This window comes from Typopeltis vanoorti, chromosome 15, assembly GCF_054136105.1.
Source record: "Typopeltis vanoorti isolate ZY-2024b chromosome 15, IOZ_Tvanoo_1.0, whole genome shotgun sequence".
NCBI lineage: Eukaryota > Metazoa > Arthropoda > Arachnida > Uropygi > Thelyphonidae > Typopeltis > Typopeltis vanoorti.
Genome location: NC_143563.1, coordinates 108,586,438 through 108,599,301, shown reverse-complemented (window position 1 = coordinate 108,599,301; position 12,864 = coordinate 108,586,438). Strand labels below are relative to the sequence as shown.

The 12,864-nt window shown below is 35.6% G+C and overlaps 1 protein-coding gene across 2 annotated transcripts in view; it reads right to left on the bottom strand.

The window, feature by feature from the left end:
• The window catches only part of Cdc27 (cell division cycle protein 27), a 392,586-nt gene that overhangs the window by 98,051 nt on the left and 281,671 nt on the right, over positions 1 to 12,864 (bottom strand). For both annotated transcript variants that reach the window (XM_090405839.1, XM_090405840.1), the window contains one exon: positions 2,541 to 2,658. In XM_090405839.1, coding sequence (XP_090261965.1) covers positions 2,541 to 2,658 — 118 coding nt within the window. The remainder of the gene's footprint in view (positions 1 to 2,540; positions 2,659 to 12,864) is intronic.

Sequence of the window (12,864 nt, the reverse complement as noted above, 5' to 3'; positions counted from 1 at the left end):
GTTTAGCAATTTTTATTCATTATTGCGTTGGGAATAGCATCAAAGAAGAATTGATAAGTTTAACACCATTAGCAACAACAACAAAAGGAATAGATATTTGCAAAGCAGTTGTAAATGCACTTGCTGAAAGAGATATAGATCCCTCCAAAATTGTATCAGTAACTACTGATGGTGCTCGCAGTATGACTGGAAAGGAAAATGGGTTCGTCAATTTATTTATGAAACATATTGGACATTCAGTTCTCACTGTATTTTTCATTCAGGTTTTCATTGTATTATACATCAGCAGGTTTTATGCACAAAGGCTAGTTTCAAGCCACTGGAAGATATTATGAGCATTGTAACAAAATTGGTCAATTTTATATCAGCACGCACTTTAAATAAATGAAAATTTATAGAATTATTAAGTGACGTAAACTCGGTGTACAATGGTTTACTTATGTATAGCAACGTCCGATGGTAAAGTCGTCGGAAAGTTCTTCAAAGATTTGTTGAGTGTTTAGATGAAGTCAGACTTTTTTTTACATAATGAGAAAATCATTGAAAAATACAATCAATTAACGAACGTCGAATGGCTTTCGAAATTAACGTTTTTTACTGATTTGTGTTTACATTTAAATGAATTAAATGTTAAACTGTAAGGTGTTAACAAGACAATTATTGTCATATTTGATTTAATCAAAGCATTTGAAGCTAAATTACCAATTTTTAATCACGCCGTTATTTCCAATACCTTCCGATATCTTATATACAAAAAAAATTCTTTGCAGATCTAGAATCCCATGAAACAACAGATCGAGTTAAATTGACAAAAGAGTTTTCTACAGTTATTCAGTCGATAATCAACAAATTTTCTTCAAGATTTACGCAGTTCAGGCAATTTGCAGAGACATCAAAATTTATTTTGCATCCGGACATAACATCAACAGATAAACTCAATTTGGAGATTTTCGAGTGGCTGAATTTGGAAGATATAGAAATGCAACTAATCGATTTTCAATCTAGTTCTATATGGAAACAAAAGTTTGTCGATTTGAGAAATGACTTGGAAATAATGGAAAATGATCGATTATTGGGTGCAATTAAAAAGAATGCAGAAGAGGAAATATTGGGAACTTGGAATGCCATTCCAGAAACCTTTTGTTGTTTTAAAAAACTAGCGATGGCTATATTATCAATTTTCTCCTCTACATATGCTTGTGAGTCATTATTTTTCGAAATTAATTTTATAAAAGACAGTTTAAGAAATAAAATGACTGATGAATCTAGTTCTGCGTGTGTATTACTAAATTTGGCATCTAATGTACAACAGCAAAAATCTCATTAATAAATTGATATAGAGAAATTAATAAATTGATAATATTGATATTGATTTGTATACGACAATGTGCATGTCAAATTATGAGTTCATTTTTATGAAATTTTATGTTAATTTTTAAACTTGTTTCAATAAAATTCTGCAATTAATTTTGCATTAAATATTAATTAATTAGTGTTGTATTAATTAGTTGCTGACGTGCCCGGCACATCAGTAACTCGATTTGTAAATTTTTGGCACACGCTGGCACGTCAGCAACTCGATTTGTAAACTTTTGGCATACGGACATAAAAAGGTTTGCCACTACTGATCTATACCATTAAAAGTTTTTCCATTTTGCAATACGATTGTGATGTTTATTGGTAACTGTAGTATTAATTAATGTAGCACTTTTCACTTCATTAAGAACTATGTTTGTTTTTAACAATTGTAACAATACTTTTAATTCAAATTTTATTTGCTATAATTAACAACAATGAAATAAAATAATAGTTATGAACAGTTTATAATTAACAGTGAAACACCAAAACACAGATACAGCAAGCAATGATGTGGTAAACAAACATTTGATGAAAATTGAAGTGTCGTATGATCAGATCATCATACGACATCATACCCCTATAACAAACTCTTTCTGTATTCCAGATAGATTCATTCATCAAAAGTTAATTATAATGTACATGCTGAAACTAAGCATATTTTGCCAAAACACCAAATGTTCTTGATTTTCATAAAGTGAGAATATTAAGTTCTAAAGGCATGTAAAAATACTGAAAATAATTTAGCAAAAAACAGTATTCTTAAATCTACTTCATTAGGCATATACTCATATAGATTTCTAGATTGATATCAGTTCTACTCCTTGGAAAAGCAAAATACACAGCTTTCCAAGGGAGCAGGCTTGTTAGCAATTAATATTAAAATATTTCATTAATAAAACAGTTGCTCTGCATTCAAATATAGCAACAATCGCTCAACATGGAAACTGTATTATCACTTTCCAATATCAAATCAGACAGTTATTTAGTTTATACCAAAGTAATGATGAGAGGATGAAAACTCTGTAATTTCCATGAGACCAGTTAAAAAGCCTTTATAAATATTTGTCTTTACTACAATGGGAATCAATCTTGGGACTTTCTAATCAAATAGCAACATCATTTATGCACTACACTACAGGGATACACAATAAACTATTTGCTAGAAAGAGAGATGAACTTACAACTCCGATATGGCATAACAGTACTGAGCTCTGAGGATGAATATTCAATGCTTTTCTATAATGGACCTCTGCTAAGTGAAATTTTTCTTGTTTATAGTAAATCATTCCAACTCCATACCTATTAAAAAAAAAAAAACACACTATTACAAAAATTTCAGTTACTTATATAGTTAAATTATATACACTGATCACTCCATTATCAGGACTGATAAAAACTGGCCTTCTGGTCTGTTAACTGATGATATAATTTTGTAAAATCAAATGTAACATACTTTCCAGCTGAAATATAGGCCTTAGTGTCCACAAATATTTGTTTACTATTGTTTAAGTATAATCTCAAATTATCCTTATTGTAATGAAATATTTTTCTAATAATTCTAATAGAAGTCACAAAAATATGAAATCCACTATTCGGCAATAGATCAACAATAACTTTTCTGATAACCCAATCCACAAAATACTGGAAGACTACAGATGACATCACAAAATCATATTAAAAATGAAGATATTATGAAGGAAGGAACTTTGAATTGCTAGTATTCACATATGTATGAGCAGAGCTGATTTCTGCTAATATCACATTGATAAAGTTGATAGGAACTGGTTTAAATAACAAGAAAAACCCTTATCTTGAGATCAACCACCATACTTTTTCATAGGATGCTTCTAATCTCTAATAAGGAGGGTAGTGGTCTCATACTGGGCAATGCAAATTATCTGTTACATGAAAAATAATCACAATCCCACACGTGCAGTTCAAGTTCTCAGGTTAATGCATATAAAGTGGAAATGCTACCAACTCAGCCACTTTAAACCAACAAGGATACCTAATCCTACTACTGAAATGATTAAATCAGTTCTTTATTCAAAATACATATATTATTAATTTGCTTCTGAGTCTGTATGAGACCAGCACTTCAGTATAAAGTTGTAAAAAAGTAAAACTCAAGGAGTTAGGCAGAATATCATAAGATGATGAAGTTGTTCAATCTAAGTCTCAGCTCTGGCAGGGTTCCAAGGAAATGGAAAGAGGGTAAGATAGTACCATTGCATAAAGGTGGCTTCAAGACAGAGGTAGTAAATTACAGACCAATTAATATATCAGGAGTGGTTGCTATGTTAAAGTTGATGAAAGGTAAAATGCAACAGTGGGTAGATAGGAATGTGATACTCTATAGTGGGCAGCATGGTTTTGTAAAGGGTAGTTCCTGTCTTAGTAACTTATTCAACATTTTATAATAAAGTGACAGCAGAAATGGATAGAGATGGCTACACCATGATACTGCTTGACTTTGCCAAGGCATTTGACAGAAAACTATTACAAAAACTGGATGATTGGAATCCACCATATACTACTTTCTGGTGACAGACAGACACCAGAAAGTATTATAAGGTGGAGTGGAGCCTAGGAGAATGATGGTGAGTAGTGGAATACCTCAGGGTTCGGTAACTAAGGCCACTACTCTCTAATTTGTATATCAATGACACAGGGAAAGATTTAAGTGGAGATATTCATTTGTTTGCTGATGATGCAAAACTAGCAAGAGTAGTAGTTGATAAAGGTGATGTGGATATCCTGCAAGATGATTTAAATAAATTGGCAATGTCATCATCATACGTATCAAGGATTTAGGCCTAGCATGGCCTGTTCCGGCCTTAGAAGACATCGTTGAATCGTTTAAGAGGACGTCCTGGTTTTCTTTTTCCTAATAGCAATGTGGGCAAAGGATAATGATAGTCAATTTAATGTGACAAAATGTAAGGTTATACACTTTGGGTTGAAAAGGTTGCATATGATGTATCATACTGATGGTATTGGTTTACAGGAAACTGATGAGGCTAGGGACTTGGGGATAATGGTGGACAAAGAGTTCAAGTTCAGAGGGCATATTGCAAAAGTTGGTAAAATAGCTTATTGAATTATAATAAATTTAGTTTAATCCTTTATCCAAGTGTGAGCAAACAAAGTTTGCGGCTGAAAATATCTTCAGGACTGGGGTAAGGTAGTACAACACAACGCAACACGTAGCAAAGGTGGACCAAGCTAACATCACTCCTATCTCAGCATCTCCCATAATGCAAAACACACCTCCTTGCAGATACGTATAATGTTATGCATTAAGGGAAGGGCCACTACCCAGACTAGTTTCGACCTTTATTGAGGTCTCTTCAGTGGGAGCCAGGCCCAGAAGTGGCAGATGCAATGGTGAGGTCATCTTTACCTATAGGAGTTGCCAAATGGTGTGCCACCTTTTTATTAAATTACTCTGAATTTAGAGAAAGATGATGAAAGTTTATTTTTCACTTGGTTAGACTATAATAAATTTAGTTTAATCCTTTATCCAAGTGTGAGCAAACAAAGTTTGTGCCTGAAAATATCTTCAGGACTAGGGTAAGGTAGTACAACACCGGGCAACTCGTAGCAAAGGTGGACCAAGCTGAAGATATTTTCAGGTGCAAACTTTGTTTGCTCACACTTGGATAAAGGATTAAACTAAATTTATTATAGTCTAACCAAGTGAAAAATAAACTTTCAACATCTTTCTCTAAATCCAGAGTAATTTAATAAAAAGGTGGCCCACCTTTTGGCAACTCCTGTAGGTTAGGATGATCTCTCATTGCTTCTGCCTTTGTATCTTTACTACTGGGCCTGGCTCCCACTGTTGTGTCACCTTTTCTTAATAACTTTGATATCTATGCTCTTTATGTTTATTCGCCCCTTGGTGTCACGTGGTACTATTCTAAGTACAAAGGGAATTGCCCTGGGCTAGAGTCAAAATCCAAATGTAACAAAGTTTCTGAGGTTCTTCTTCTCATAAAATCCTAAGACATTCATTTGTTTTCACTGCACCACTTAGGACAATTAGTTAAAGTAAAAAATCTCAGTCACTGAGGTACACCTGGCTGTACCTCAGTGACTAACAACTGTGCAATCATGACCGTAGACATGCTACTCAAATCTCCCGCTTAGGTTCGCATATTTAGCAAGTGGTGCATCGGATAATACTAACAAACAACTGAATCAGAGTAAGCAAAAGATTTATTTAACATTCTAACATATATACAGTTCATGGAAGTCTGGGAAAGATCATTTCTAAACTACAAATTTATGTGCTATCATAGTTATCAAATACGAACAGTCAAGTCTCATAACTCACATAGGATTAACAATAGAGCTGTTCTATATCACTTCACACATAAGATCCTCATAACTCTCTTAATTAAAACCTAGTAAACATACATTATCACTTTGTATTCACACATCCTAAGGTTATCACTCTTTAAGTTACACTTGTCTACTTTCACAACTTATAATTTGCTACAGTCCTAAGTTTTATCTTTGTTAAGTCCTTAGATCTTGATTCACATATCATTCATTTACACTATTTAACAATAAAATTTCGCGATACCATATTATAGTTATCTCCTGTGCTTGTTCCTCTCTTTACTCGTCCGTTGACCCTCAAATTGATTTCTTTGTGCTGGGATTGGTACCTGGAATTCCTCGATTATATGCTGGCCTATTCGTTTCAGTCAGTTATGCCTTCCTTTCAATAGGATTCTTGGGGCAAAGTCAGTCATTTGCATGTGTTGCCTTTTACCTAGATTCTGAGGCCTCTTCGCAGACCACCCTTTTCTTCTGGAGTAATGTGATTCACCTTGGACCTTGCGTCGCACAACCTTTCCCGTGGATACGCGGCATCTACCGTTTCCATCTGCCGGGCATCAGGGCAGAGATTTCACCTCATGCTCTCGAACCGTCCCTCCACTAGCAAAGTCCACACACCAAAACCACCAGGGGAAAAAAGCCTTGTGTGTGGGGGGGGGGGGGGGGGATTTTCCTAACTCTTATATATCTCTGCACCCTATCAGCACCTTCCATAACCCCCCCCCCCGACAGCACTCAATGCAATATCTCTCGGAAGAGGATTTCTTTCTTTTCTGCCTACTTATCATGTGCTGTGTGCACACGATGAGCTTGCGGCAACTTCCTTTAATCTTGTGCTCTTGGAAAGAAACTGTAGACCTATTAAATCAAAAGTTTCTGTTGGACATCGTTGAACTGTTCCAATTTGTTGCACACGATGCGCTTGCGGCAACTTCCTTTAATCCTGTGCTCTTGGAAAGAAACTGTAGACCTATTAAATCAAAAATTTCCATTGGACATTATTGATCTGTTCCAATTTGTTCTGGTTACTTCACATGGAAAGGAAAAATCTATAAGCAAGAGGAGGAAACAGCAATGGGGTCTCCCTTGTGACCCAACTTGGCAGATCTGTTTATAGAACATCTAGAAGAAAAAATCCTCACATTCAAACCCAAACCAAAACTCTGGCTTCGATATGTCGATGATATCTTCGCAGTCTGGAGTCATTCCGAACAAGAGCTACTTCAGTTTTTAGGAAAAAATCAATTTTATTCATCCACGCATCAGATTTACATTAGAAAGAGGATCCCCACAAGGCATCCCCTTTCTGGATTTACACATCCAAAGAAAAGAAGACGGTTCCATCTCCACCTCTGTCTATCGCAAACCGACATTTTCAAGCCGCTACATTCACAATACTTCAGCTCATCATCCCTCTCAAAAATTTGGCATCATTAAATCATTGGTAACCAGAGCACACAGATTATGCTCCTCCAAGGATTTTCTAAAACAAGAATTGGAAATAATCAAACACACAGCCACTCTAAATGGTTACAATCTCAAAACAACTCAAAAAATCATCAGCAATTTCTCCGCACTTCAACCTAGACAAGAACAACCCCATAAGATTCCCATACCTTATATCAAAGGCATCTCTGAATGGCTCTCGAAAATCATGAAGAAATACAATCTCGCTGCCACCTACAAACCCATCAACCAGATCCAAAACCTGTTACCCTCGCCTAAAGACAAACTTTCACGTATGCTACTACCTGGTGTATACGAGGTTCAATGCTCCTGTTAAACTCTCTTATTTTGGACAGACAGGCAGATCAGTTTTTAAACGCATTTCGGAACATCAAGACCATATCCGCCTCATCAAACCGCATAAATCAGGCCTTGCTCAACACAAAGTTGAAAAACCCAAACCACAAGATCCATTGGAAAAAGACAAAACTTCTACACAGATCTTCATATAAATATGAACGTTTATATAAAGAAAGTGCTGAAGCCCTATTCCACAGACCAAATCTAAACTGCAACGATGTTCTTGCCATCCCTAAAGTATGGGAAATTGTCATACAAAATTGTGTAAAATAATAACTTAACTGTAATTCATTTTAATTTAATTTTTAAGTAATTTAGTTCAATTTAATTTAAGTTAAGGCCGCAACGCGCCACTGCACGCAATCTGGATTCCTTTGTACGTACGCGCCCTTTCTTTTGTCATTCCTAGCATTGCCTTACTGTACGGATGATGTCCTAAGATACCTAGGACGAAATATTTACATAATAAAAAATCCTACTACTGTGGTTCATGTGTGTTAATCTTAGTCATGAATTCTCCACAGGTTTCTCTATATAATCAAACATCCGTGAATGTTGTGTGTAAAAGTGTGGTTAGTGGGGGGAGGGGGAGGTGAAGACCACATTTTTTGCATGGAGTGGTAGATGAGTGGAATGGATTGCCAGAATTGGTTGCAAGTTCCCTGAAGGTGAATGGATTCAAGGAGAGGTATGATAGGATTTGTGTGTGTGATGGTTGTTTTTGGTCTCCCGTGATGAGTCTCTGGACTTCATGGAAATGCTGCAAATAATAATAATAACACAAAACCTTTCTTAGAACAAGAAACAAAGCAAAAATTGTTAAAGTCAAAACAAAAGCAGAGAAATCATCATAAGGAAACTGCCACCTGTGGATCTTTTTTTTTTTTGAGCCTCTCTTCCTTTGCTTTCTGCCAAACTTCATCTACAAACCTGTTAAAATGCCACACACTAAAAATCAGCCATTATCTGCATGTTTGTTAATGATAACAAGAACCTAATCAAACTTATGAAGAAATTCTACTATATATTTGAATCAGTCATATTTGGTAATTTCAATACAGGTCATTGAAAGTCATTGCAGGGATTGTAATAATATGGTACTATACTATTCTGCTACCTGTAACAACTCCTGCTACTGAGTTCTCTTAGTCTTCCTGAGTCTATTTCCCACCGATTGGACTGCAAATAAAGGTGCTTACGCAAACTGAGGGCACTTAGTATGAAGAGAAACTAGTATGCCTACCAATGACAATCGAGATACAGTTGAATGCTGTCAGTAGAACCAAGGTAGAGCAATGAGAACTCTTTCAAATCTCTCTGGTGTAACCTAGGAATCGGGAAAACTAATCAAATAGCAACATCATTGGTAGGTTTTAAGCGATGTCTACCACACAAAAAAAAAAAAGGTTGGAACTAGATTGGGTAGTGACTCACATCATAATGCATAGTATTATAAACACAGAAGAATAGAGAGCATGCAGTGCTATAACTACAAAGGATAAAAGTAATAGATGATTTTAAGGAATATCAAGAACTGCTATTCCAAATTTTGTTACTCAGTTGAATGATATGGTCTTTAGAGGTATCCACAAATGATGCAGCCTTCCTAAATCCCTCTTATTTTTGATTAGGCTGAAATTCTTAAAGATACATAAACAACATAAGCAGCCACTATATTCCAAATATGACAAACTGATTGAGTGACTGATGCAAAATGTAGTAATTCTGCAGAGAAGAACGAAGCTAAAGAACAAACCATAACAAACCCTGCAATTTTTCTTATGAAAAATGTTGGGCTAAATGTAGTCTTAGAATGATGGTCTCTGAGACATTTGTCAATTAATGCAGTTGTATTTGTTGAAATTATGGTGGAAAGCCATTTAAATAAATTTATATGGAATAAGAGAAATCAGCTTAAATACTAAACAGTATACAAGATGGTGTTCAAATCAGTTTTTTAAGTTATGGATCTGAGAGTTCAGTTAGAAATGAGCCAACCTTGACCAAAGATTAGAGTACACAGATGTTAGTTCTAAGAAAAAATTTGGGGCCTGAACAGATGGCATCATTGATGTGAATTGATTCAGTCAGAGGCCCTAGAAGAATGAAATGTTAGATACAACAATATTGGAGTGCTGACAAGTAACACATTCTGACTAATTTGGAGGAAAATTACTGATAGGAGATTAATAATAATGTGCTGTCATATGACCACTTTGCCTGTACACATGAGGAAAATGGATGGCAATGAGTTCAATACCCCCTCCCACACACACCACAAGCTATTTGTGACAGCTGGCATTGGGAGATGTATTGACTCTCTCTCTCTCTCCATGAGCCATTAACTCAGAGATGTTACTTTCTTCTGAGACTTCCAGAGATATAGAGGTCTCAGAAGATAATAAATAATATTTCCAGGAGGTCCCCAAGGAGAAAAAAAGAACACATGCACATGCTCAGCATACTGAAAACCTATCAACACTAGAAAATACCTCTAAGCTCCACTCATCACAAAAGATTGGAAAAAATTAAAACATGGATGCATTTCACGTTTCCTAGCAAGGTAAAGTAAGGTTTTAATAACTCTGATGCCTCAACCACCACATTCTATCCAAAAATGGATGCAGGTACAACAAAAACTTGCAATAGGCTCCCCAGGCAACAACAAATAAACAAGAATACAAGATGAAGTAACCTTTCTTTACATCCAACACATAACATTATGATTAAATTTCTAAAATACTTATATAACATTAAAGTAGCATTTATTCCATTATGTAAGATTTCAAGATTTTTATATTTCTTCTAAACCACCTCATCTAACCCTCAAGAAGCTGTGTGTCTATAAAATGAGCTATTCATATAGCATATATTATCTAAGTCAATCACGATGGCTCAGATCTGCAAATTAGAATATGTTCAAGATGTGAAAAGAAAAATCACAAATCTGTATTAGCATATCATACAGCTAATGGAAGTAATCCTTTACTATGGCAGAAAGTAGAAATGCCACAAAAAGATCACATGGTTTTTGTCAGAAAATTCCTTGAATTTTCTGACAGGATACACAATGCAATACAAATCACATACATAATGCAATAAAAATCAAGAAATCAAGATCAAAACAAATCTTACAGTCAAGTCTGGTTACTATTCATCAAAAATCTCATGAATACAGAAACTTCGGATATGATGTGCTTTTTTTTTCCCCCCCTTCTTTTCAGCAAAGTACAGTTAGTCGGGTTGGCTGAATGTCATTTTAAATTTATGGCTGAAGCAACTAAGGCTATGAGGCAAGTGTAACATGTGTGTAAACTGCATATGTATGTTCTTATGGACACTTTGCCTGTTGTGTGGGATGAAAAATGCTGCCCCGATTGGCTTCACATATTTACGTGAAGATATCACTATAAGGAATAACATCATTCATTACACTCACATATACATATATATATATATATAAGTGTGTGGTTAGTGTATCCACTCTAACCAACAGGCTGCAGGTTTGAATCCTGTCATAGGCATGGATGCTTGTGAAATTCATCTCCCACCTAATAAAATTAGGGAAATGGATTTCGTTTGTCTGCCCTGCTTACCAGAGACCCTGAAGTGGCTTGAAAAGTTCCATGTTTGGTATCTAGAGTAGGATTTCCAGACTATGTAAAAAAAAGTTTTTTTGATATCCAGTTTCTTCAAAATTCTTCTGATGGAAGGCCACAGGCAGCACATGATGCAATGTCTCCCAAGTAAAGGAGGGGATGATTTGGTTTCATTATCTACATAGGATGTGAATGAGAAGAATAATGCCAGGAGATCAGCCATATCTTTATGTGATGTTGCTTTATGTAAGTTGTAGAAAGAAAAGTCACTGGATGCCATAAACAGTATTCTAGCTGAACAGTTCCAGAACTGGGGAAGTTAAAGGCTGTTTTCATTCAATCCATATTCTAGTCACCCTCAAAGTGCTCTTCACATGAGTCAATGCACTCGTCCCAATGTTTTTCCACAGCTGGAAACAGTTCTGGAACTGTTCAACTGGAATACTGTTTATGACCTCCCGTGACTTTTCTTTCTCTTCGTCCCAGACTCATCCTCAGTCACAACTTTTGAAAGAAAGTTCTAGTCATTAAGAACTTGTTCCCCCAAATTACAGCAAACATTCAAGATTTTTTTTTTTTTTCTGGTTCTCTGTGAACAAACGAGGCACAAATTTAGTGCGCACACATTCCATTTGCAAATCTTCTGTGAAAATTTGCTGGAACAAACTCCGTGACAAGTTCATCTCTTCAGAAACTTGCTCAATGATCTTTCAACAATCTTCACTGATTGCCTGGCAAACTGTTTTGATGTTTTCATCATTTCTGCTTGTTGAAGGTCAACAAGATCATAGTTGGTCTTCAACTGACATGTCCCCATTTTTGAAATGGGAAAACCACTTGTAGACCTGCATTTTACTTAAAGGTTTGCCCAAGCATAACAACAGTTTCAGCTGCAGTTTTAACCAAAAGAAAATAAAATTTCATGCGTACTCTCTGTTCCTTGTGATCAGCCATCACAAAATCGCCAAATTTGCTGGCAAGCACTAACAAAAAAAAAGCAGTCAGAACAAGAAACCAGTTCACACAGGTTGCTGCCACTTTCCAGACTGGCATGGAAAAGTGCACACTCACAATGCCTAATGGCATCATCTATAACTAGAAAAGGGGCACATGCCAAGTTTACATTCCGTTTTCTTTTGGGTACCACCTCATATGCTGCGCTTTTTTTGATGGCTCAAAAATTTCTCTGCTTATTTTTCTTACTAGAATCTTCTGTGGCATGACAGGCACAAATAAGTGTCAAATTTCCTATTCTGAACTATGCACATATTCTACTTGAAACTTGCAACTATAGAAAAAAAGTTCTTCATTCAGTGTGTGTGAGTGTGTATGTGTTGAATATAGATACTCCTCCCTTTCCATGATCACTACTGCCTAAATATTAGTATTTAGGCAGTAGTGATCTTATTATCTCAAAAGTGTATTTCTGTATTTATTTCTCTGGCAGCTGCACTTTTTTCCATTGCTATTTCTAAAAACGATGCTATCTATCTTTAATCCTGTTGAGCAACTTTTCTTTGATAGATGCATGATGATCAGCATTCATTATCATTAATTAAGGAGACAGCTATCATTTACAGGAATTAATTTTAAATAAACCGACATAATTAACCAATGTTTCAATCTTCATATTAAGGTCATCGTCATCATCTCGAGTATGTGCACGCACACGCACACACACACACATTGAGAGAAAGAGATACAAGCTACATGACAATCCACACAGTATGCCAAAATATCACTAATTTAG